This window comes from Blennius ocellaris, assembly GCF_963422515.1.
Source record: "Blennius ocellaris genome assembly, chromosome: 3".
In the NCBI taxonomy this organism is placed as follows: domain Eukaryota; kingdom Metazoa; phylum Chordata; class Actinopteri; order Blenniiformes; family Blenniidae; genus Blennius; species Blennius ocellaris.
In genome coordinates this window covers 30115100-30143093 of record NC_137652.1, presented here as the reverse complement: position 1 = coordinate 30143093, position 27994 = coordinate 30115100, and the positions used below count along the sequence as shown (strand labels likewise).

At 43.8% G+C, this 27994-nt stretch overlaps 1 protein-coding gene across 1 annotated transcript in view; it reads left to right on the top strand.

Moving 5' to 3' along the window:
* Positions 1 to 27582, top strand: part of LOC308145356 (GTPase IMAP family member 8-like) — a gene marked incomplete at both ends in the record, with an annotated part of 53464 nt that extends 25882 nt beyond the window's left edge. The window contains 3 exons of the mRNA XM_080516753.1: positions 22924 to 23117; positions 27137 to 27375; positions 27538 to 27582. Coding sequence (XP_080372879.1) covers positions 22924 to 23117; positions 27137 to 27375; positions 27538 to 27582 — 478 coding nt within the window. The remainder of the gene's footprint in view (positions 1 to 22923; positions 23118 to 27136; positions 27376 to 27537) is intronic.
* Between the last annotated feature and the right edge of the window lie 412 nt (positions 27583 to 27994).

The following is a 27994-nucleotide window of genomic DNA, read 5'->3' as shown; positions in this document are numbered from 1 at the left end:
TATGTCTGTGTGTGTATGCGTATGCTTGGGTGTGAGTGTGTGGGTGGGCTGGGAATAGGTGATGGGGTGGGGGGGGTTGCTGTCCTCCGGCCGGGCCTGGCTGGGCCTTCGCTCGTCCTGGTCTGGGGGGGTTTGTTGGGGCGTGGCTCTCCAGGGGGGTTTGTCGGGGCCTCCCTGGATCCGGTGGGTCGCTGGGTGCCGGAGTGGCGACGTCCGGCCCTGGTGGCCTTGGGCCCCGGGGTGGTGCTGCGGCCCCCCCACAACAGTTCCATTCACATCCAGAGGACAAACCACACACACACACACACACACACACACACACACACACACACACACACACACACACACACACACACACACACACACACACACACACACTTCCACTCCTCATTGACGAGATTGTTCTGTTAATTATCAAAACTAAGTTGTTGTTTGCTTTTGTTGTTGTTGTGTTTGTTTGTTTGTTTGTTTGTTTTATTTTTTTATTTTTTTTATTTTTTTTTGTTCTATGTCCTTTTATTTTTGCTTTTGTTATAATTGTTGTCATTATTTTGGTTTTTGCTCTGTTGTTGCTCAGGCTGGTCTTAATCTCATGGCAGTTGGAAAATATTTAGATCACTGTGGTTAATGTATTATCCAAAAAAAAATGTATGTAGCACTAACAAGGGTATTGTATGTATTTTTTATTTTTTATTTATTTTTTATTTATTTTGTTTCAGCAAGCCTATCTCTGTCTCTCCTCTCCTCTCCTCTCCTCTCCTCTCCTCTCCTCTCCTCTCCTCTCCTCTCCTCTATCCTTTCACCCCAACCGGTCCACAGAATTCCTCCACCTCTGACTCTGGTTTCTACAAAGTTTCTCCTTGTTGAGGGAGTTTTTCCTTTCCACAGTCACAAACACATCTGCTTGCTCATGTGGATATGTTGGGCTTTTCTATTTTCTCTATAACAGCAAATTGGAATGACTGTAAAGTATTTAAAAATAATTAAAAAAAATAAAATAAATAAATAAATAAAAAAGTCCACGGCTGAGCCGTCCCCTAAACTAGTCAAGGAGAGGAGTCCGTCCGCCCTCTCGGCGGCAGAAATTCAATACCTCCGAAGCAGGAGTTGCTTGAGCCGCGGGGGAGCGCGCAGCAGCTGCATTGCCTGCCGGGTCGACTGCTGGTCCAAGACGGCGACGATCAAGTAGTACCTTTGTTCATCCTCAGTCATTCCTCGGAGTCGGAAGAGCGCTTCGACATGCTCAAACCACGAAGCCGGGCCATTTTGTCAGAAGTCGGGAAGCCTCAAAGCCGCGGTGAAAACTGCCGTCTGGCGAGGAGACGTGGACGAATCAACGTCACAGTCTTCTCTCCCTCGAACATGTCCATAACGGGGCCACCAATGTGGCAGGATGAGGGATGAGTAGGAGATGAAGGTAGACCTTTTTGTTTAGCAACCACCAAAACTCAACTGAACAGTACGGCAACAGCCCAGGAGCGGAAGCGCGAAAACCACGCCCCTTTTCTCATCATCCTGCTGGGTGAGAGGCCTGAGTCCTAACGGCCGCCACAAAGTAATACATAGAAAGCATAATAGAGCCTTTCACCTATATTTGCAATCTATCATTTTATACAGGAGTATTTCTGGAAAAAATGAAAACAGCAAAAGTAATTCCACTATATAAAAATGGCGATAAACATATCTCCAATTACAGGCCAGTTTCTTTGCTTTCACAATTTTCAAAAGTATTTGAAAAATTATTTGTAAACAGACTGGACAAATTCCTTAATAGATACAATAGTTTGAGCAGTAGTCAGTATGGATTCAGGACCAACTACTCAACATCAATGACACTTATGGAACTGACTGTTGAGATGGTTGATCATTTAGTTTTAAACGTAGTAAACATAGAAAATACTTTGGCTGGTTATTGTGATTAAATTAAATTACATCTCACAACAAAACATGCTTTTAAAATAACAAAGACATTTGATCCAAATTACATTGAATTTAATACAAGAGACCATTTAACCCATTCTACAAAACAAACCTTTCCTCCTGCAATTAGCCTTTCAATACCACCTCACTCCGTGTGTGTTGTCCTCACAATCAATCAAAGTGATCTGGTGTCTCCTGGTGTTGATCTTAAGAGTCTCTCAACTTGTGGAACCTGTGCATTTAACACTTTTCTTTTGTCTACAGTGTGTTGTGGGAATCTCCCAGAACCTGTATCTCGCCCACCCTGCTGCTCCTCCTGTCACCTGCAGTACAAGGTGATTTCGTCTGTCCACAGTCTCAACATCTAAAGATTGAAATCACGATTATTTACACGATTATGTCTTTGAATTTGGAACAGCATTTATTTAATGTTAAATATATAGAAATATTTTGTAATGTAGTAGTAAAAAACAAACTGTTGGACTGCACTCAATCTTTTGAAAACAAGAAATAAATAAAATACAATAACAGATAGATTTACTTCAATAAATAAGTCCAACATAAATACTTAGATAAATTGATACAAAACAAAATTGCGTCAGAGGCAAGGAACTCCAAACTTCATTTTCCATTCGAACACATTTGGAAACACTTTTCATTTATCTCTTTTTTTCTCTCATCACCAACAGAGCGCTCACACGATGGAACAACAAAACTACTTGTGCTCACAAACCCCGCCTCTCTACAAAATAAAGTTCTCCGCCACCCCTCAGTAACTGGATGAATTATGACCTGAACTGATCACCACAGTAGGGAACTTGTAGCGAGATGGGGTTTCTAGTCGGAGGTATTCGGTGTCACACTCCGCTGCTCTCATGTTGAATTTTGAGATCGTCTGGAGCCGTAATCGTCATCGCGATTAGAATTCGATTAATTGAGCAGCCCTAATTGGTACCCAGAAAAAAAAAATGTTTTTTGTGTACCCGCCATTTTTGATTCAGTTCTTACTTGGAACCGAATTTCAGTACCCAACCCTACTCATTAGGCATCATTAAGAATGATTGTGAACCAAGAGGTGCTGTGGATGGATCAGCTGAGAAGAAAGTTCATCACTATAGTGAAAGCACATGAGGACGTTGATGCTTCAAACTATTAGTAATAGACCTGAAAAACCAACATTGTCTTTGTCAGCTTTGGAGAGAAAACAGGAACAGTACCGGCCTTTACAAGAATATTCCCCGGTTCTGAAGCCATTCACTATGAATAGCTCCTGGCCAGAACCAGGTCAGCAGAGAGCGACAGAGAGAGAGAGAGAGAAAGAGAAAGAGTGAGAATCAGAGAGAGACTCTGAGCTCGCGCCGGAAATGCTGCCTCTTTCATAGTCTTGCGGTCAGTCTCCGCCTTCCTGTGGCTGTTTGATGGGGAACTCGGGGATCCCGTGTTTTCAAGCTGTCTGTGTCTGTGCGTTGGATTTACATCCACGCGAACCTCCGCACCGTGCAGTTCTCTCTCGCTCTCTGCTTGCCCCTCTGCTCCTGGAGTCTAAATCCTGCCTAACTCGTATATTTAGACTACGTGGACAAGCTGGAGAGTTGCACACACAGTAGGGCTCTGTCTTTCTTTCTCCCCCTCTTCTCCCTCTTCTCTTCTCCTCACGAACGTAGCGCAACTCAGCCACAGCTGTCCCGTGCGCTCCTCCACTGCGTTTCTGGGACCGTGTGTAGTTCACTGTCCCTGGGATTTCTCGGCCACGGGACCCCAGGCGCGCTCCAAGCGGGCTCACGAGCCGTGCACGAGCACAGTGACGTCACGCCGTCCAGAAAAAGTGTTTCCAATGTAGGCCCGAGAAGAGTTGCTCAGCAGCCCCCAACAGTTTCAGCTCCCATTCGAGTTCTAAACATTAACTTGGTTGCTTCGGTTTCTGGAAGTGCCTCATAACCGACAAAGAAGAAGAGGGAAAAAGAAACTGCGAGGGAAAACAGAAATAAGGAAAACTAAAGATAATGATCCTGGATTACAACATGTTTTCCCCCGCAGTTTGTTTTTCCCTCTTCTTCTTCTTTTTCTTCTTCATTGGTTATGAGGCACTTCCAGAATCCAGAAGTAACCAATCAGAATTCAACGCCCGCCCCAAATTTCTGTGATTGGTGGACAACTGTGTCTGTCACATTTGGGCTTTGCACATTTTGAGCGAGCGCACAGCAGGACTTGAGCGCGGACGTGGAGAGATTTGAGCGAGCGAGAGAGAGAGAGATTGAGCGCGAGAGAGAGAGAGAGGTTGAGCGCGAGAGAGAGGTTGAGCGCGCAGAGGAAGAATCTGAGCGCAGAAATGATTTTTGAGCGCAATCTCAAGTTTGTCTTTGCGCAATTTAAATATTTCCCCAAAATGTTATTAGTGTGCTTGCACAATAAATTTTTTTGCGTTCAAATTCTCCCATCGCTCGCTCAGAATTTTGGCACAAATATAACCCCATACCTTTACTGCACTCATTGATAAAAGGAACCTGCTGACAAATTATACTACTTAAAGGTATACAGGAGGATTTTCAGGAATTTTAGGAAAGAACCGCCCTCTCCACCGTTTGAAAAAAATGCGCATGCTCAACGCTGTACCTGCTCCCGAGACGGAACGCCTACTAAAACGCGTGCGAGAGACGTGCACGAGCCCAGTTCTCCTCGTGCACGCTCTGTTTACAAGTCACAAGTCGGCATCGCTCACATAAGCTCACTTTACAAGAAGATTTGCACCAGAGGGGGTGAAACTGTGTAAAAATGTCCCAGAATAATGCGTCGGGTCGGCCAGCGGCTTGATGAGAACCGTGTGGAGTGAGCTGCGCGCAGGGACGAGCACGTACGACGGGCTTACGTCATATATCACCAGAATGATTGACAATTGGGAGGACCAGTTATTTTGATGATCCACCCGGAAGAAGAAAATCCTCTACTATACCTTTAAAGAAATATGTTGGAGGTCAAGCTCGAAAGACACTTGATGGCATCTTCTACAGAAATGACAGTGATGCATACAAGGATGCATGGGAGCGACTCAACGAAAGGTATGGACACTCCTTTGCCATACAAAAGGCATTCGGGGAAAGGCTAGCAAAATGGCCAAAGATACAAACAAAGGACTCTACAGGATTTAGGGCATATGCCGACTTCATTCAAACGTGTTATGAGGCTATGCCCCACATTGAATGCTTAACCATTCTCAACGATTGTGAGGTGAATCAAAAACTGGTCCAAAAGTTACCAGACTGGGCAGCTGCAAGGTGGAATCGTCAAGCTACTCAGTTCATGAAAGAAAGTGGGAAGTTTCTGAGTTTAAAGGACTTTGCTAAGTTAGTCATATGAAGCAGAGATTGTGTGCAACCCGGTCACATTGTTTCAAGCACTTCACTCACAAGACTTCACCTCAAGCACAAGTAAAGAGTTCCAAAGGGAAAAAAGGCCCACCTTCAGTGTTCTCCACACACACGCAGTAAACGAGACTGAAAATACAAACCAAGGTTAAATGTCAAACCACCATGCATGCTTTGTCAAGACAACGGACACAAACTTCACAGTTGCCCACAGTTTAAAGGAAAGTCACTTGAAGAACGAAGAAAATTCATCAAGGAGAAAAAACTGTTATGGCTGTCTCAAACCCGGACACAGTGCAAGGGACTTGTCAGGAGTCACACACTTCGCTCCAGCACCGGATCCTCTCTGGCACTCCTGCAGGCAATCAGCTAATTGATTGTCAAGCAGTCTTAAGCCCTGCAGTGAGGAGGGTCCGGTGCCAGAAGATTGCCTAGTCTTCACTCCGCGTGGAGGTGAGTCGGTGTTGTCCTCCCCGGGGAGTGAGTGTCCTCCCCGGGGAGGTTCTCGTTCCTGTTCCGACGCCAGTTCCAAGAAGCCCCCCAGAGATTCCCCGGGTCCCGTCCCGGCTCCAAGAAGTCCCCCCGGGTCCCGTCCCGGTTCCAAGAGGCCCCCCCTGAGATTCCCCGGGTCCCGTCCCGGCTCCAAGAAGTTCCCCCGGGTCCCATCCCGGTTCCAAGAAGTCCCCCCAGAGATTCCCCGGGTCCCGTCCCGGCCCCTGAGATTCCCCCGGGTCCCGTCCCGGTTCCAAGAGGCCCCCCTGAGATTCCCCCGGGTTCCGTCCCGGCTCCAAGAGGCCCCCCTGAGATTCCCCCGGGTCCCGTCCCGGTTCCAAGAGGCCCCCCAGAGATTCCCCCGGGTCCCGTCACCGTTCCAGCTCCCCTTTACCCGTTTCCTCAATAAACATTTACGGTTTGCAAACAACTTCCTGCTTGAGGTCTGCTTTTGGGTTCAGGACACTCCACGCGCCGGCTCCCAGCCGTGACAGGACTGTCGTTACAGACTCATATGTGAAGTGTGTAAGAAAAAAACACCCAACTTGTCTGCATGACTTCAACTATGACAATGACAAATCAGCCACAAACACCACTCAGAGCTGCAACTACCCTCTCTCTCAACACAGAGACAAATGATCAACATGACAACACTTCTATGATAGTACCAGTATGGGTCTCTTCAGAGCAACATCCAGAAACAGAAAAGCTTGTTAATGCACTCTTGCACACCCAAAGTGACACAGTGTTCATTGACCAAGATGTGTCTAATCACCTTAAGGCTAAATCTACTCCAAAAAGGTATAGGCTCACTACGATGCTTGGTAAAGATGCTGTTGTGCCAAGTGAACGTGTCTCAGGTCTCAAAGTGAGAGGCTACAACTCTTCAGAAACGATCAAACTCCCTCCTGCTTACACAACAGACTGCAGACCAGTGAACCGCTCCCACATTCCTTCCTGTGAAACGGCAAAGCAATGGAATCATCTCAAGGAAATAGTGAATGAGATTCCACCACAGTTTGAGTGTGAGATTAGCTTGTTAATTGGCTACAATTGCTCTAAGGCACGGGCTCCCAAGCAGGTAATCCTTGGAGGAGAGAATGAACCCTACGCAGTCCGCACAGCATTGGGTTGGAGTATTGTAGGCCCCACATCTTCCCACAATGACTCTTTAAGCATGTCTGCTGTGTGTCACAGAGTTACAGTAAAAGAGCTCCCCCTCGTGACTCCCGCTGATGTGCTCAAGGTTCTCGAATCTGACTTCAAGGATGACAACAAGGACAACAGAGTTCAAAAGATAAGGCTCAACAGTTCTTCCCCGCAGTGGAGATACGTCCCTTCTGAGCAAAATCCTGCGGACGTCGTTTCAAGAGGTTCGAGTGTAAGTGAGCTCATCACATCGGACTGGTTCAAAGGACCACAGTTTCTGTGGGACAGAGAATTACCTCCAGTGGAAGACATTGACACAAATGTACCACTCGGAGACCCAGAGGTTAAAAAGGTACATGTGCTGAGCACACTCAAAACAGAACACAGTGGTTTATCTGACAAGTTAACATAGTTCTCTTCATGGTACAAAGCCACTCAAGCCATAGCTCGACTCATTCGCTTTGTCAAAAGAGACAAAACAACAGGTAACACTACAGTACAAGAAAGACAAAATGCACAATGTGTGATTTTAAAGGACATGCAAGCAAATTAATATGCAAATGAGATAAAAATGCTCAAAGACGGAAAGGCACTTCCTCACAAAAGCAAGCTGTTTCAAATGGATACTTTTCTTGACAGTGATGGACTGCTCAAGGTGGGAGGAAGGCTCAAACATGCAACATTCTCCTCCATACTGAAGCACCCAGTGATCATACCCAAAGGCCACCATGTCACTCAGCTGATAATAGCTCATTTCCACAGTAAAGTGCAACACCAAGGGAAAGGACTGACAATCAATGAGATCAGATTAAATGGATTTTGGATTCCCGGCATCAACAAGGCTGTGGCAAACTTTGTGCACCAATGTGTTAAGTTTCGCAGACTCAGGAGAGGCACTGAGGAACAAAAAATATCCGATCTTCCAACGCAGCGTTCGGATCGAACTGCACCGTTCACATTTTGTGGAATGGACTGTTTCGGCCCCTTTCTAACCAAACAAGCTCGCAAAGTGCAGAAGCATTATGGACTTCTTTTTACATGCCTTTGCTGCAGAGCAGTGCACATAGAAATGTTGGACGATATGACCACGGACGCCTTCATCAACGTGCTCCGCTGTTTCATAGAGGAGCGGTCAGTGAGATATGGTGTGATCAAGGAAGTAACTTTGCCGGTGCTAAAAATGAACTGCAAGAAGCTTTGAAGCAAGTGTACTCCAATCGTATTGCCACATTTCTTGGTGAGAAACAATGCGATTTCGAAATGCACACTCCTCATTCAAGCCATACAGGAGGTGTATGGGAAAGACAGATCAGGACGATTTGAAGCATTCTGCGCTCTACAGCTTCCCTTTCATCAGACAGAATGGACGACGCATCCCTATGGACATTCTTTTACAAGGCAATGGCCATTGTGAACAGCAGGCCTGTTACTGTGGACAACTGAAGTGACCCAAACAGCCCAGAGCCATTAACCCCAAATCACCGACTCACTAGGAAGTCAAAGGCAGCCCTGCCCCCTCCAGGTAAATTCATCAGAGAGGACCTTTATGCACATAAATGGTGGCGGCAGGTGCAGCACTTATCAGAACAGTTTTGGCCCCGTTGGAAAAAAGGAATATCTTTCCAACATTGCAACAAGGCAGAAATGGCACACTCTAAGAAGAAACGTGAAAGTTGTAGATGTTGTCATGGAAAAGAGGGATAATTTACCACGCAATGAATGGCGATTGGCATGGGTAATGGACACAGTAGCAGACAAGGATGGACTTGTGAGAAAGGTTAAGCTTCGCTTTGGAGAAAGGAAGACTTCAGAAAGGACAATGTTCCGGAAAACCTTCTATTGTGGAACGCCCGGTGCAGAAACTGGTTCTGCTTCTTGAGACTCCTTATTTTGAGGTTACAGTTCAAGGTTTATTCTTTCACGTGGACTTGGTGTGTTGAAAGAATTAAAAAGGTTTGAGGTTATTTCTTCATTAAAAAATCATTATCGCTTCATTTAGCTACTAGTTAATCTCTAATGATTTGGTGGGAGTGTAAATGAACTTGATTTATGTTGAGTGTGCAATTTTTTTAGTTTATTTTAAGTTGAAATGACAGTATATTGTGTATGCTTTTATTTTGAAATGACGTAAGTTGGAAGTGACTGTCGTAAACAGAAGAAAACACCGCCAATGTCTATAGACAGTGACATGTGCTCTGTAAAGGTTGAGAATTTTATTTAAGGTGAAGTTTATTGGTGATTACGGTTCTGTCACGCCCCACTCCTCAGAGACCTCCTAGGGGCGTGGTTGGGTGTTTTTTCCCTCTTCTGTCTCTCTTCCCCTTTTGTTTCAGGCTGTGTTTGAGGAAGTTGGAGTTGCTGAGGGATTCATTGAGAAGCCGTCGGTGGGGAATCCACCGCCGCCATCTTGTTTGGCCATTTTGATCCGAATCACCACCCCAGCGCCACTGTTGGTGGGAGGCAGTACTACATGCAATATGTTTTGTTCCGACGCACAATTACAGCGTCACTGTCGGTGGGAGGCAAGAGAACATGATCCGCAATGCAACCGTGCTCCTCCAGAACTGAAACCTCGCCAGTGCGGTATAAAAATGGCGGTGTACGGCCGCTGACATGCTTGTTTGTGGACGCCGACACACTTGTTTGTGGACGCCGCCATTATTGCTCACGGTCAGCGCCATACTACTCTCAAAACGCAAACCTCGCCAGTGCGGTATCACAATGGTGGCTTATGGGCACCGACATACTCGTTTGTGGTTGTCGACATACTTGTTTTTGGCCGCTGCCATGCGTGTTTGTGGTCGCCGCCATATTTAAAAGGACAACTGACGTCACTGCTTCAGTGACGTCACGGTTTCATGGATCATGTTCAGTTTGAAGAAGCACAAGAACACTGGAGGAACATCCAGGTAGATATTATGTGAACAAAGCTCAGAGTGTTTATAAGGTCCAGAGCCAAGTGGATTGAAGAGGGAGAATCCCCCCCCCCCCCATCATATTCCATATTCAATATCTCTCTGAACCTATTTCAGCAAGACACTGCCGCTGGAACCACATCTGTAGAGTTCAGCTACTAAACTGATCTGCCTGCTTCATTCATGCAGTGACAATGTGTGGTGCATTAAGCAAAACTAACTACAAGAATGGAGAGTAACTGTAGTTACTTCAGAGTAAATGTCCATGACAAACCTTCAAAAAGTACCTCTGACAACTTTAAAAGAATAAAACCATCCATGAATCACGTCATTGTTCTTTATTATATTTACAAGCACTTTTAAAGAGAAAACCCAACAAATCCACATGAGCAAGCGTGAGCGACTGTGGAAAGGGAAAAAGTCCCTCTAACAGGAAGAACTCTTTGCAGAAACCAGACTCAGAGGTGGCGGCATTCTGCTGGCCGGTTGGGGTGAGAGGATAGAGGAGAGGACAGACAGATAGATAAAAGATACACTCTGAAAATGGGGACAGAAGACTTCAAACCACTATATTGTTCGACATCCGGCAGGGAGGATGAGAGCACAGGCGACAGCAGCTTGTTAGAACTTTCTCCCACTGGCTATGATGACCTCTGCTTGAAGCCTTGTGTGACCTTCAGCCATCAGGATGTTGATGATGATCTGAAAAAGATGGACAAGGTGCATGCAGATAGGTTTCAAAAGACACAAAATATTGACCACTACTTCTATGATGTCCTCCATTCGATTGATCGTCTTACTTCTGGAAGCAGAACATCAAAAATGTAATCGATGAGTCTCAGGTCCCCCTTCTTGATTTCCGTGACCTCCTCGATCTCTTTCAGCATCTCGAAGATCTGTTGCAATACAGATGAATAAAAATAAACAAGTTGAGCTTGTGTTACATAAAAAATCTCAAACTTGATTGATGAGTCATAGGAGTGTTCTGCATGCAGACATGCGACACTCAATTCCTTTACGGTCTCTGGATCCGTGGTCAGCACAGATGCTGTGTGCATTGTTGGGTGTGCATATGAATGCTCTATGCCCACGCATTCGCTGCTGCGATGACGTGACATTCTGATTGAATACTGCATCTGAAAAAATATTTAAATCAGAATAATTAGTATTTGTTCAAATGTACTGATCTCATTGATGAATGCAAACTGACAAGCATCCAAGTGATTCATTGCAGTATGTTATATATAAGATATTCGATCTCCCTCATAACCATTAAACTTTCTCTAATTTGGATGCTCTGATAATAACACAGAAATCCCAGTCAGGTTGTAAAAATCCAGTAATGCAGTATGATAAAAAAAAAATACCAGTACGAGTCTAAATAAACCAACACATGGAACAAAGATTAAAAAAAAGAGCAACATAAACTTTGAGCTGATCTTACTTGAATTGCTCCCAACATAACTATACAACAAGTCTTCCTCTCACTAACACTGATATAATGACACCTATCAACCATGTCCTACTTATTAGTGCAGGCTGATGCACACCGTTTTGAGGCTTTTCACCCACGTGACAAAATTCAACCATTTAGGACGTAAACGCAACTAAATGTTGTGATGAAACTGCAGTTAGCAGGAGTGATAAGTGAAGGCACACAGTAAAGCTGTCCACAACTGTGAGTTGTCTGGACGGAGAAATAAAGCAGCAGAGATATGTGGACAGACGGACACAGTTGGGGAGAGATGGACATATCTGTTCCCTCATGGAAGGTTGTGAAGCGTGATCTGGCTCCGGTCTTCCAGTGCGAGTATAAACATAGTCTCTAAACACTGGTATAACGCCACCTACCATTTCATTCTTATTAGTGCAGGCTGATACTTTACACATAGAAAAAACTGCAATTATTGACCTTAGCAGAAGACAATCCTTTACTCTGTTGAGCTTCAAGTACACGTGTGAAGAAAACAATGCAATGCAAACAAACGTGCGTTTGAACAGCGCGGCGCACAGTTTTTTTCCGGCGAGTGGGTCCTCCTACGTCACTTCCGGTGGGGCAGCCTCCGAAAACGTAATTCCCGACGTCCGCGGTCTGACACGTCACTTCCTGTATGTCGCGTCTGTTAACGTCACTTCTGGTACGCACTATTTCAAAATGGCGGCGACCGGTAAATAAGTATGGCTGCGCCCACAACACCGCCATTTTTGATTCCCCACCGACATCTCTTGGATTCATTACCTGATTCTGTTCAGCTGCGACGACCGTGTGGAGCTCGTCTTCTCCTGATCATCTGCACCTCTTAAACGGTGCTCAACTCCACTCGGCGCTGGATCGTAACACTCCCTGCATTAGTAGACCTGCGTGTGTTGTCTCCCAGTTTTTGTGTTATACTAGCGCCGCTTCCTTCTGCTTCCCTTTGAAGACTCGCCGGCCTCAGCTTCCCCTGCTTCCGGACCCACCGTAACCAGACCCGACTCTTGCCCCCAGTAACTCCTGCTTTCGCAACCCAGTCTCAGCCTCCTGCCACCGGAGCCTGCAGAACCTTCTGTTCCCTCGCTTTTGTAAATAAACTCTTCCATTGTACTCATCTGTCTCCAGCTGGTTTATCCACACCTGAGCCTCCGAAGTCACACCGCAACAGGTTCAATAGCACCCGGTTTATAAGGAAACAAGCTCTTACGGTGTGTTCACATACAAGGTTCAAGAACGGTTGTGAACCATCAGTTTAAGAGACCATCTTTTAGACAAGATAAGATAAGATAAAATACGCCTTTATTAATCTCACAGTGGAGAAATGTACTCGTACATTCAGCTCTTAAGGACACTCATGAGGAAAGGAAAGACAAGGAATGTGCAAACAGTTAGTAGAATAGAGGTAGCTTATATACAGAGACTATCAATAGGACTAAAAAATAAGATAAAAATCCCAACCTATAATAAAGTATAATAAGTTCTAAAGTAAAATATACTATAGGATGAGATACAAGGACAACAAACTATGATGGGGGGGGGGGGGCAAAGTGTAGAATAATTACAATAGACATACTATAGTAAGAAAAAAATAATAATACCAGTGTTGGCAGTGCAGGGTCAGTCCTAAGTGGTCAATTAAGTGATGAATAGATAAGGTGAGTTGGATAAAGTGGCACTGATAAAGTGTCATAGATGCAGGGTTGTTACACATACGGTTGCTGTTACTTTACAGTCTTGTTGTACAGTCTAACAGCCGTGGGGATGAAGGACTTGTGGTAGCGCTCCGTCCTACACTGAGGGTGTCTCAGTCTGCCACTGAGAGCTCCTCAGCTCCTCTACAGTCCCGTGCAGTGGGTGGGTGGTGTTGTCCATGATGGAGGTGGCCTTAACTACCACCCTCCTGTCACTTACCTCCTTCACAGACTCCAGTGGGCCAGGGGCCCAGGACGGAGCTGGCCCTCCTGACCAGCTTGTCCAGTCTGTTCTTGTCCCGCTCTGTGCTGCCCGGGGCCAGGGGCCAGGGGGGCCAGGGGCCAGGGGCCAGGGGGCCAGGGGCCCGGGGCAGCACACGGCAGCGTAGTGGAGAGCAGAGGCTACCACAGAGTCATAAAAAGTCCTGAGCAGAGTCCTGCTCACTCCGAAGGACCTCAGTCTCCTCAGAAGGTGCAGGCGACTTTGGCCCTTCTTGTACAGGGCGTCGGTGTTGTGGGACCAGTCCAGTTTATTGTTGAGGTGAACACCCAGGTACTTAGACCGCGGATGCTACAAGTATGATTCCAAAAATTTTATTTATTTACAATGAAAACAAATAAACACAGATTCTAACTACCTATATACAGCTGGGTGTGTGTAGGTGTGTGTGTGTGTGTGGAGAGAGAAAGAGAGAGAGAGCGAGAGAGAGAGAGAGGTGGAGGGAGTGTGTGTGTGTGTGAGATGTGTGATAGAACTACAAAACAAGATGGCGGATCACAAGAAACTACATTCCAATGGAGGTTATCAGAAAGCAGGAGGTCTGTCCTGGATCTCGACCATGTGCTGGAGAACAATGGAACATGGAAACTAGTCTTTAGCGTCTGCTTCCTGTGTGTCTCTGCTAGAAGACCATTTCTAGAATGAGTTCATGTGAATGCAACTCACTTTGTCAAACGTCAGGAGTCGTCAGATGATGTTCAGTTACTGTGTGATGTTGTCTTTGATGTGATATGTGTAGGATTGTGAGTTAACTAGTTAGAAAAGCAAAGATTAGCATGAAGACCCTGTGTCTGTGGCAGAGCTAACGTTGGTTTACAGGTTAATAACGGCTCCTAATATCATTATCTATAGAACTCAATCACTGTAACAGAATCAACACATCTTCATAAAGTTAAACAGTTCTATCATAGCATCAGGTTTAACTAATCTCAGGTAAAGCCCAGTTGTTTTGACCACTTCCTTGAAGGAGTTCGGTTGTTGTCCTGCTGGAGGGAAGCTGGTGTCTTCTCCTGTAGTTAGCACCTCCTGCTAACTGTGGTTTGCCGATTCTGCAGGCCGAGGAGAAGAAGATGAAGTTGATGTTTCAGGAGTCCTTCTTTGCAGCTCCTGGTTGTTCCTTTTGTACAGACTGAGGAGCTGGTCGCTCAGGTCTGTGATGGTTTGCTGGTTGTGGAAAACACAAAGAAGTTCTGTGAGGTGTCGTTTCCCTGGTCCGTCCTGGAGGAACTGGTTGGTTTTCCTTGGTTGATGGGAGATCAGACTCTGGGTGCTGATCTCTTGGTCCAGGGAAGGTCTGACCCTCGTGGTCCGGGCAGCAGAGGAGTTGAGGAGTGAAGGCCCCTGGTGTTAGCTGTATGCTAACGCTGGGTGAGCGAATCTGCTGGGAAGCAGCTCTTCCTTGGTGTTCACAGGAGACGACTTGCTGCCAGACTCTCTTGCAAGACTGGTTTTTGCAGGCTTTTGTTGAAAGTTTGTGGATTCGAAGGTGTCGAATCTTGAGAGCGTCAACCAATCAGCGACTGGCTGACTACATGGGGGAAGCATCTTTTCAACAGAAAGCAGGGGAGGATCTGCTGTGGCAAAAGGTCCCCCTCACTGGGTGTGATGGTCAACCACATTCCTGCGTCCAAATTCATATGTCATGACTGTGTATTATGACAAATGAAAATTGTCTTTCCTTAGAAATGAACAAACTTTCTGTGGTCTTGTGAGATCCCAACATATAGCAACAAGAAAATTCAATTGAGGAACAAATTTGGTGATCAAGTTGAAAGAGTCTAAGTCGAATAAACGGCATCAGCTTTTATGCAGTATCCTGGAAAGAGCTCCTCTCTTTTGCGCTTGGCCAATCACAGGTGAACTCACCTCAGCGTCTATCTGCTCGGCAGCAGGTAGGTAACGGTGTGATTGATGGGCTCTCCAGCCACTCACATTAACTGTTGCACATTCTAATGCCTTCAGGAACCACAGATAACTTGAGCATTTTAGTGATGGGATAGAAACCCTTTGGCCCCATCCTGCGCTCCAACTTGTGTGAATACACCCTGATACTGAAGGTACCCTCTGCTTATCACACCCCCACCCACTACACCCCAGGGAGATACACTGTTGATGGATTTATTTATTGATTGAAAGATTTATTTCACTGAGAACAGAAAAAAAATCTTTTTCCGTTCTAATTGAAATAAATCTTTCGTATGAATACAAACATGTGAATGAACAATAAGTAAATAAAAGTCATGAAAAGACATGACATAAAACTACCAAAACATTTTATTAAATAAAGACAAACAGAATCACAGTCAGAAAACAACTGAATTTATAACTGAGAATCAATTACGTGAGCAAGAGCAGAGTGAGAGATAAAAGAATAACAGAAAGCATGAAAGGAAAAGGCTGGTGGGCAAAAGCAACAGATTATGTCCAGATCACACATAATAGTTGAACGGAGTTTTAAAAGTCAAGCAGAAGTCATTATTCAATGCAGAGAAGTGTTATTGTGATCAAATGTAACTACTTTTAAGGTCTATTAAAAAAAACAAAAAACTCACAGAACTGCTTTTGGTCCGTTGTCCATAGTGTCTAGCAATGCCTGCCTCAGCAACAAGAAATCGTAAGATTGTAACGGCTTTATTGATTGAGCTCGAAGAATGTACGTCCAAGTGAATAAACTAGAGATTGTCCTGTCGTTTCACTCCCCAGCACAGAAAGAGAGGACAGATCTCTTGTCAAGGGAAGCAGCGGCGAACTATAAATATAGTTCAACAAACCTTGAGATTGGATTAACACAGTAATTTATTATAAAAGACAGAAATACTGGCCTAACAAAGATTAGTCTTATACTTAGCCGATAAACGCGAAGGAAAACAGCCAAGGATGAAACACGTCGGCTCAGCACGAGGAGGAAAAAACAGAGAGCGTGAGGCAGCCGGAGCGTCCGCTCTATATAAAACACGCGCTGCAGTAAATCCCCTCTTCCCATTGGCCACCGCTGGAAGGAGGCGTAAGCAACGTGCTCTCCTATTGGCGGACCTTCACACAGACAGAACAAACTACGGTACCCATGATGCATTTCGGTATTTGTCCATCATCTACAGCTCAATAACAAAACAGTCCGCCGCCATTTTAACAGTTTGAATAAGTCCATGCAGGAAGCGTCACAGTTCGGAGGTCAAAGAAAACGTTATAATTCTAACAAGATCGTATACATAAATCGAATGCATAATAAGAGAATAAAGTTTATATTTGTCGCTTCAAAGAGATCAAAACAAAGCTGAAGCCACAAACTATCATACAATCCAGCATTTTCCACCAAAAATAGACCAGAGATCCACCATGTTTTTCTTTCCAGCCCGGAGGAAAGTCGTCAGTCACATGACATGACAGTGTGCCCATAGAAAAGACTGGGGAAATGAAACGTAACCTTCTCACAACTTCAGAGGGCTTTTTGTGAAATGACTATATTTGTGTGCAGTGGACCAACACAATTACACAATTACACTATTACACAATTTGGAATGAGACTGGGTATCCTGCTCCCCCATGTTTTGTACTGAAGGCAGGTCAACTCAGCCAGTAAATAGGTGCATAATAAGTGACCCCACTTTGCTGCACGCATGCAGCGCCCGCGGCACTGGTATTGGGTCCGGGTGGGCCTGGGCCCATCCATTTTAGGTCCAGGCCTGTTTTTACCATGCTTTTGACCCAGGCCTATAGTGAGTGATTTTCATTCTAGCAGTTCGTCCAATAAGCAACCTGAGGAAAGCTTTGACTGAAAGCTTCTCAGCCAATCAGCAGCTTCTAGCCCACGTGTGGATCCCCACGCGCACTGGTGTCAAAATCGTCATCTGCACATTTTTATTACAGTGTTTTACAAATTATACAATAAACAAACACAGAAACAATATTAGAAAAAGCAAACAGAACAATACAAGAAAAACAAGCAAAAAAAGCAAAAGAAAAGGAGGGCACATGTCAAAAACAGTAATTGTTGCATGCCGCTGCATCACTAACACAAAAATATCAGCAGAAGTGTTACTGGCAGTTATGAGCTCCCTTGTTGGTGAAGTTTTGTGTAGTTATCAAGGTGAGCCAGAAATGGCTCCCAAATATCCGAAAATCTACTAAGATTGTCCATTATAGTATATCAGATGTTTTCCATGTGCAATATACCAACAAGCTCATTCAGCCAGTTCTTAAATTATCAGTGTCTGACTTCCAGAGTTTTAGTATAATCTTCTTTGAAATTACCATTCCGTAGATAATTTGTGCTTCTGCTGCATAGAGGCTTTATGTTTTGTTTTCTTTGAAATTTTTAGATTTTATTTGAACAAAACCCCACAGTGCCTATAACCGGCACCAAACAAAACAACAGCTCTGAATATGATGAATATACAAAATATAGGAGGTGGTGGATGAGAATTACAGTATATGTACAGAACAATTACCAACACAATTCAGTTGCACAGGAATCCTTTTAGGAGGATGGTTGAAAGGTCTGATCCAATATAGTCCAAGTACGGGCACCACACTCTGTAGAACTGGTCTATACTGGTGTGTAGGGATGAGCGCGTACACCACTATCTGTATCTGTTCAACCATCGAAATGATCTGTATACGTATCCGGAGTGAGCGGGGCCGAAACCGGAAGTGGGCGTGGTTCACTTGAAACTGGGTGGGGCTTACATGTGTACATTATTTTAAGTCTGAAATTGATATGGATTAATCAGCCTAACCCTAACCCTATTCATTGTTTATTTGAAAACTATTTACAAAACAGCCTCAGAATTGAGATTCAATATTCTATGTATAAAAACACTATATCCTATATACAGTATTGTTGGGCCTCAGATCTCCGATATGGCCTCAGAATGGCTGAAGACCGGTTTGAGCAGTGAGTAAAATCAGGGAGGAGTCAGCTTTGCAGGTGGTCCACGTCTTTCTTTCCTTTATTTTCACAAGTGCACAAACAAAAACTTACAAAGTGCTAAAATTGCATTGGAGGATTGAGGAGTGTGGCTTCTCCAGTAGCAGCACTGTGAATGATGTAAAAAGGCGCCTTAAATACACTTCCCTGAACTGGGTGAAACTATTAAAAACTCCATAGGTACTAAAAGTCAACATTAGTGTCTAAAAACCAAGTTAAAATCCTCCAAACCAAAACCATCACTATAACTTAATGAAAGAAAACTCCTATTAACCAATACCTCTAAAACCAAACACCTAAATAGTAAATTAAGTTGTAAACTCTACTAAAACTATGTGCAACACCCCCACTTGCTCCTCCTCTTGGTCCAGCTCGGAACTTTCTTTAACGTGTCCGTCCCAGGGGGAATCTTTTACTTGGACACCGGTCTGAACACAAGACAAGGTAAGTGGAAACTCCTCACACACCACAACACTCTCACCCACATCTTCAAACATTCACAGCACACACATCAACAACTAAAAGAATAAGATATTCTTAAATACACATATTGCACATTGCTCTATTCATTGTTGTGTTTCTCCACAGGTGACCGGACCTATAGACAACAGAAGATTCAATAAATAAGTTAAAACAACAATTGTGTGCAAATTCATTTATATATGTACAAATATCTTTATCTTAAACTGCTGTGTGCTTCTTAAAGTGCTGATGGACATTTTAAAGTACTGAATAAAGTGCTGTGATTGCATCAAAATAAAGGAACGAGCTTCATGTTCGTATATACAGCTTGACTTGTAAAATGTATATTATATTTATTTTTATGAACAGCCATATACAATAAACATATTAATATAGGCTACTTTGTGTGTTCAGCTCTATGTGTGTATGTGTGTAAGTGGTCTGTAAGACCGTTTATTTTTTAATGATCTGTGTGAACCTGGTGATTCATGTAAACATCCAGTGGAGGCAAACGGGAAAATAATATGTCAGCCTTGTTCACTGTATTCTTCTCAAAAGCAGCGCGTTCAGTACGAGCAAAATTTTCCAACTGACTTTACATCACCAGCCAAACTAAGAGCAGGCAGACGGTAAATTTTTTTTTAATAAAATAACAATCGGAGTGGAGGCAGTAACCAACAGGACAAGAGCCGTTTTCAGCTCTGTCTTGTTTTGTATGTTACGAAACAAGTTCACCAAGTAACTTTGAATAGCATACAAACCAAAATTGAGGCGAGCTGAAGAAAACTTTCGGAGTACTGGAGGGAGCAACAGTCACTCTTTGTGTGTCCAAGCTGCTGCAGAGGTGTGTGTCTGTGTGACCGGCCAATCACAGAGTGTGAAGACAGTCAGTTTCCAAATGAGGATTTTCCTTCAGCAGGAGCACGGATATTGACGAGTTTTACTCGTGTTATGCTCGAAAAAAATGCGTTATCCGTAGCGGATACTCGTCTGAAACGAGTACCCGGCTTATCCCTACTGGTGTGTATGATACTGGTCAGGTATTCTAAAGGGGTCAGTTCAGAAATTATTTTGCGCCAACCGCCGACAGATTGAAGTTTGTCAGTAATCCAGTATATATATATAAAACAAACCCAGAAAACGTTCAGATGTGGTCAGGTTTTTATTGACATTATTGCTTAGGGCTATGGCTATACATTACATTTGACAACTGTTTTTGTTATTGATATTCTTATAATTAATAGATTCTCATATTACTATTTTATTTAATAAAATATTGTATTCTCATTGTACAATTATTATTATTGCTATATTATATTACCTTATTATAATGATCAAATGCTGTTTATTATTATCATAGTTTTTATTATTGTATTATAGTTACACAATACAGCAATTCTGCTTGGTACATTGCATGGTACTTGGTACATTACGATATCTGTCTCACTGAAGCAACTCAGAATTTACTGACTGCACCCATTTGCAAAACATTGTCAATTTACAACAGTGTATACTGCACACTAACACTGTCAGGTTTAGGCTATAGACATTTATTAAATCTGCAAGAAAGAACAAGACAACAAGGGTAAGTTTCTTTTACTCATGAGGAGAACGGACAGGAAGTGCTCCAGTCACCGTTCCTGACCCTCTGAGCTCCTGCCGTTCTCCTGTGCTTTTTATTTCCATTAACAAATGGGAGGGTTTACAGGATATGCATCATAGAAATAGACAAGTTGTTGCACTTGACAGTTATCAAGAGAAAGCACAATCTCAAGGCGTCCTCTACGCGTGGGAAGACACAGTGTTCCTGTTTTATCATATTGCTCAGAGTGTTTCTACCAAGGCTCACAACACATGATTAGTCAAAGTTAAACAACAGCGCCTGAGTGACGCTGCTAAATAAAGACAGAAGAAATAAGACTGAGATTAAGCATGAATATGGAAACTATATATAAAAACATTCTAACAAACACACACTAAACAAAGTGTGTACTGCATATTAACACACACTAAACAAAGTGTATACTGCACATTAACACACACCAAGTGTGTATTGCACATTAACACACTAAACAAAGTGCATACTGCACATTATTAACACACTAAACAAAGTGTGTACTGCACATTAACACACTAAACAAAGTGTGTACTGCACATTAACACACTAAACAAAGTGTGTACTGCACAGTAACACACACTAAACAAAGTGTATACTGCACATTAACACACACCAAGTGTGTATTGCACATTAACACACTAAACAAAGTGCATACTGCACATTATTAACACACTAAACAAAGTGTATTCTGCACATTAACACACACCAAGTGTGTATTGCACATTAACACACTAAACAAAGTGTATACTGCACATTAACACACACTAAACAAAGTGCATACTGCACATTATTAACACACTAAACAAAGTGTATTCTGCACATTAACACACACCAAGTGTGTATTGCACATTAACACACTAAACAAAGTGTATACTGCACATTAACACACACTAAACAAAGTGCATACTGCACATTATTAACACACTAAACAAAGTGTATTCTGCACATTAACACACACCAAGTGTGTATTGCACATTAACACACTAAACAAAGTGTATACTGCACATTAACACACACTAAACAAAGTGTGTACTGCACATTAACACACTAAACAAAGTGCATACTGCACATTAACACACACTAAACAAAGTGCATACTGCACATTAACACACACCAAGTGTGTATTGCACATTAACACACTAAACAAAGTGCATACTGCACATTAACACACACTAAACAAAGTGTATACTGCACATTAACACACACCAAGTGTGTATTGCACATTAACACACACTAAACAAAGTGCATACTGCACATTATTAACACACTAAACAAAGTGTATTCTGCACATTAACACACACCAAGTGTGTATTGCACATTAACACACTAAACAAAGTGTATACTGCACATTAACACACACTAAACAAAGTGTGTACTGCACATTAACACACTAAACAAAGTGCATACTGCACATTAACACACTAAACAAAGTGTGTACTGCACATTAACACACTAAACAAAGTGTGTACTGCACATTAACACACTAAACAAAGTGCATACTGCACATTAACACACTAAACAAAGTGTGTACTGCACATTAACACACTAAACAAAGTGCATACTGCACATTAACACACTAAACAAAGTGTGTACTGCACATTAACACACACTAAACAAAGTGTGTACTGCACATTAACACACACTAAACAAAGTGTGTACTGCATATTAACACACACTAAACAAAAGCCCCGTTTCCACCGCATGAAAAAGTGCTGGAATGGACAGGTATAGTTCGCTACGGTTCGCATTTCCACTGCAAGAATTTGTGATATTCCGGTGAATTGAACAACAAACCCTTGTCCCTGTGCCAACAACAGGTGTGAGGATGAAAAAAGACTTCAGTGATGCCTTCTTGCTTGCGTAGAAAAGGATTTAATGCACAAGTAGTTAAGCATCAAAAATACAGGAGAACGTTCAACCCAGGAGTTCGTGTTGCCAATCTGCTTCCTCTAGTGAGTGTGGGATCTGTCTCATTTAATAGAGGTCCAAATGATACTGCATGGACCTTCCAAATAAGGTATGAGTGACCATAAAATCCCATCAGGATGGCTGGTCCAGGACCCATTTTACAACCTAAGTTGACAAAACTGACCTCAAAGTATCTGTTATCTGGTGCAAGCCTTAAAAATGTATACATCACAGGATGTGAAACTACTCTAGTCTAATCTCATGGCGCCAGACCAAGGTGGCTCAAAGTTCACTTCACCGGAAACAACCACTCCAAAGGCGGTCGCTTTTCCGCTAACCCTCCGTCTGGGCACCAGGACCATGGAACGGGTCTGAGTTTGAGGAGCCGTCTCCTTATTGTTCAGTGATTTACTACATGCCCTCAATTTTTTAATGTGTCGGCTGTATGAATCCTCTGCTGTTAGTGTGGTCAGCTTTGCACCAGTTGTTTTTTCCTTTTCTTTTCTTTGCTGCACAACTTTCATGTTGGTCGTGAAAGAGCGGATGTGAGGCGGGGGGAGACCGGGGCTCGGGACTTTGCATCGCGTCGGAGCTTTCTGTTTGCAGCATGGCGTCGGTGCACCGTGCCGGGGGTGCGCCGTACCGTGTTTGTCTTTGCATCGCGTCTGAGGTTTCTGTTCAAATGCGATGCAGTGGCGATCAGCGTTCTTTTCAACCGCGGTCAGCGCCGCTGCATCGCGTTTGAACGGAAAGCTCGGCGTCCGCGCTGCCAGTAGTCAAGCAGAAGGCGGACACAATGCAAAGAGACGCTCGGAGCAGCCTCCATGTCCGGCGTTTGAGCAGAAAGATAAGGGCAACCCCTGTCCCGGTGCAGCACACCGGCAGGCCTCCGTGCTGCGGCCAGCCGGGGTGTGCTCGGGTGCGGGGCAAGTCGCTGGAGCGTTCGCTAGCTCGGGACCAACACGGAAGTTGGAGCTGCAGCTCTGCGGCTGCAAAAAATAAAAGTTGACAAAACAACTACTACAAAGCGGAGGATGTAAACAACAACAACAGAGGATTCATAAGATCCAGATCTGCCGCCTGGCTGAGACGACTGTTATAACATCACATATCTGTGGAGTTCTAAGCCCCGCCTACTTTTTAAGCTCCTTTCTGCAGTGGAAACGGGCACCAGGGTTGGCTCTGGTTATGCTTTGCCATACCGCTCCGTAAGCCTCCGTTCCGTCCCTGCACTTTTCATGCGGTGGAAACACGGCTAAGGTGTATACTGCACATTTACACACTAAACAAAGTGTATACTGTACATTAACACACACACTAAACAAAGTGTATACTGCACATTAACACACACACTAAACAAAGTGTGTACTGTACATTAACACACACACTAAACAAAGTGTGTACTGTACATTAACACACACACTAAACAAAGTGTGTACTGCACATTAACACACACACTAAACAAAGTGTGTACTGCACATTAACACACACTAAACAAAGTGTGTACTGCACATCAACACACACACTAAACAAAGTGTGTACTGCACATTAACACACACTAAACAAAGTGTGTACTGCACATCAACACACACTAAACAAAGTGTGTAATGCACATTAACACACACACTAAACAAAGTGTTTAATGCACATTAACACACACTAAACAAAGTGTGTACTGTACATTAACACACACACTAAACAAAGTGTATACTGTACATTAACACACACACTAAACAAAGTGTGTACTGTACATTAACACACACACTAAACAAAGTGTGTACTGTACATTAACACACACACTAAACAAAGTGTATACTGTACATTAACACACACACTAAACAAAGTGTGTACTGCACATCAACACACACTAAACAAAGTGTGTAATGCACATTAACACACACACTAAACAAAGTGTTTAATGCACATTAACACACACTAAAGGCCTAGTGAAATGTAAAACACGACTTTGCAAAAAACGATAGTTGTGGTACTCCTTATAAGGTTCCTCCGACTCTGCCCCACCACTGTTGTCGCATAACAAAGTTATTTGAATTTTGAATCTCCAGCCGAGGAAGTCGGGGGAATCCTTCTTCGTGGGCGTGACGTCAAGAGTTGTGCAGATCTCCATCTGTTGTGTTTATATCGGCTTGTTTCCTCTTAAATATCAAAGTTTTAACAGTGTTTTGAAGTTATAGTCTGCGTTTTATGAGCCTTGATGAAAGATTGAGCATGGAAGAGACTGAGAGAGGAGGAAAGGAGCACGGGCGGCGGGAGCCGCTAGCCGCTAGCTCGGGCAGCTAGTAGACGATCAAGTAGTACCTGGACTCATCTTCGGTGATTCCATGCAGTCGGAAAAGCGCTTCGACATGATCGACGAAGCTGGGTCGTTCTTTCAAAAGTCAGGAAGCCTCAAAGCCGCAGTGAAAACCGATGGCAGAACCACCTTCTGTGTCTTCTTCATCAATCACTGGGTTTGAAATGCCCATGATGATGAAATATCGTTAAATTCAGCCTCTTCGTCGTCAAAACTCTGATCCGCCATAATGTAAACACAAATTGGGCGTGTGCACATCCAGTGATGTCACTCTATTATTGTCAGAAGCGCTTCGCCGAGCAGCAAAAATACCACGGTTTATCAGCTATTTTCTCGCAGATTGTCGTATTTTAACATTTTACCCTTGGACCAGTTGACATAAAAAAATGTCCCTAGCTGCGATAGCCAGAGTTTTTGGAGGTTGAATTTTCATTTCCCTAGGACTAAACAAAGTGTATACTGCACATTAACACACACTAAATGTATACTGCACATTAACACACACTAAATATAGTGTATACTGCACATTAACACACACTAAATGTATACTGCACATTAACACACACTAAATAAAGTGTATACGGCCCATTAACACACACCAAGTGTATACTGTAAATTAACAAACTCTAAAACAAAGTGCGTACTGCACATTCACACACTAAACAAAGTGTGTACTGCACATTAACACACACTAAGTGTGTATAGCACATAAATAAATAATGTAATAAAAAATATCCAATAATGTTACAGATGTTCACTGCAGTGTTACCAAAGTCACTGCAGCCTTCACTTGTCCCATGCTGATGATACGACAACACTTAACCAAGTGTTGTCGTATCATGCTGGAGCTCTGGCCATGGTCACTGTGAAGTATGTGCAAGTAGCACGTGTGTGTGTATGTGTAAAATGCCCAGATAAAGGTAATGTCGGGTTTGCAGATATTTGACTAAAAGCTCACCAGTTACACCTGTTAGATATCACATAATACTGCTGTAGAGATCAAACTGTTCCTGATAACCAGTAGAGCCCGTTCTTACAGTAAATACTTGGATAGATGGATTGATGTGTTGTTAGGTTGATAATAAAAGAGTTGTAGTCATAAGTGGTCTCTGTTCACTTGCTGTTTAAAAGAACTATAATGTTTTATCACTGGGGCCTCTCACAATCTAAAACAGGCAAGATTGTTGTAAAGTGGTTACACACACTGCATTTAAAGGAAGTTAGCATTGGCTGAAATTAAATAATAATGAAGAGCCCCACCTAGATTATGTATCACCGGCCGCCACTGTTCCTGACTAAATAAAGGCTAATGAATGAAAATGAAAATATGGCAATATGTGCTTTGCAACCTCAACATGAGGGCGAACAAGATGTTCAGTCTAGATTCTACCATCAATGTTTGAAGAAACCTCTTTAACTGATTGTGGCACATACAAAGAAACATTCTTTTGTTTTTCTTTTTTGGTTGAGGCAAGGTGAAGTTGTGAGGCATCATCTCCTCCACTGAAATAGCAGGCGTCAAGGAGGCAGGAGGTTAAGGTCAAGATGAATTCCAAAACTATCCTTCTGAAACCTGACTATTTTAAAAAAGACATTTTTAAACAGAGAAGCTCTTGATAATTCAGTGTTTTGTGTTCAGATGTGTGTCAATGTGTCTTATGGTGAAGCACCTTGTGATTTTTATTGAAATAAAAATGTGCTTACTTTTCCTTCATTTCAAATGACTCGTCCTAAAAGAGCAAGTTCGTCTGAGATAATTCCAGAGGGAATGGAATGACCTCAACCCCATTAAGCAGTTTGAGCTGATTGTGAGTGATTCATTTGGTTAAATGAATAAAACATTAATTTGCACGTGTGTTTATTTTTTCCATGGTGTTATTAATCATCCAATCCTCCAAACAGAACCACAACAAAGAAAACAAGAAAGCTCCACTTTTCATTCCATGAATACATTCTCCTCACCATCAAGGCAACATTTGAAAGTTGTACAATCAGACTTTCAAATGGTTTATATTGCTGAAAAAGAAACAATCTAACAAGCACACATTCACTTTTGTATGGCGTTAATCAACACTAGATATTGTTTATATTGCACAATGAATTCCAGCAACGTTGTAACGTGTGTAAAACATAAATAAGCATTGAACCAAAAAGTCAGGATTTATAATGAAATGAAACGTGTTTCATCCGGGACCTCCTGGGTCATACATGCAGCACTGCCTCCCCCTAGTGGTGCAGAAGCTGTCGGTGCAACTTAAACCTTCAGAGAATGAAAGGCAACTTCTGATCATTGTTACACATTGAAACAAACAGCAGAGGTGAAGGAGGAGATGAAGTTTAGGATAAGAGGCATGTTACACCGTTTGCGAGATAGAATATAAGTGAGACTGAATAAATGAATGAACTTTACAATTCCGAGCCACCGCATGAGGTCAACCTGAACTCAGTGGTCCAGGCTACTTAATTGTGGTCTGGCCCCTCCCCCGACTTTGCACCAACAACAATTTTAACTACACTTAGTCACGCAGGGTCTTGAGGGCAAAGCTGGCTTTCGGGGTTCTGATGCCTGGCAGCGGTAGAACGCCCGGGCTCCCACTACCCCTCAATTTTAAACTGCACCTCAGATACACATTTCATCCACGCCCTCAAAACACAGGCTGGGCTTTCGCTCTTCCTGGTGTGGGAGAGTTGGTCCAGACCAGGTAGTCGAGCTGAGTCCGTGGCTCGGCAGCTGGGGCCGTCTCTGTCCCGCCGGGTTGGGTGGGTGGTGGTGGGCTGGTGGCCCCGAGGGGTGCGACGGGCTTTGCCGCTGGGATCGGAGGGGCTCCCTATCCTGCTCGGCCTGGGGGCCCTGCTCCAGCCGGTCCTGGCTTGGCAGCTTGGGGGCCTGGGGCTCTGCGCCCTTTATCTTTCTCTTGTGGGCCCCGCTTGCCTGGGGGGGGGGGGGGTCCTCTCTGTACTCTCCGTCTGGTGCCTTCTGGGTTGGGGTGTGGCTCTTTGGGGTGGTTCGCCGTGGCCTCCCCAGGTCTGGGGGGCCGCCGGGTGCTGGGGTGGCGGTGTCTGGGCCTGATGGTATCGGGCCCTGGGGTGGTGCTGCAGGCCCCCCCCCCCTCCACAGCAGTTACAACCACATCCAGTGGATAAACCACAAACATACAAACACAAAACTGCCCGAACGAGACGCCTGCCTCCCTCTGGCGTCCATTCGAGATCATTACACACGCTCACACTGACCCTCCAAGGTCCGCCGCCATCTGGTGGACACTCATGGTCATTACCTCCTCACTCAGACTCCCACTCAGACTCGCACACACACACACACGCACGCACACACACACACACACACACACATACACACACACTGTTCCACTCCTCATCAATGAGATTTGTTGCTGAGGTTTCTTGTTTTTTGCCATTATTCGTTCAAATGATCAAAATCATGTTATGTTGTTGTGTACTTGCTCATTTATATTCCTGCTTGA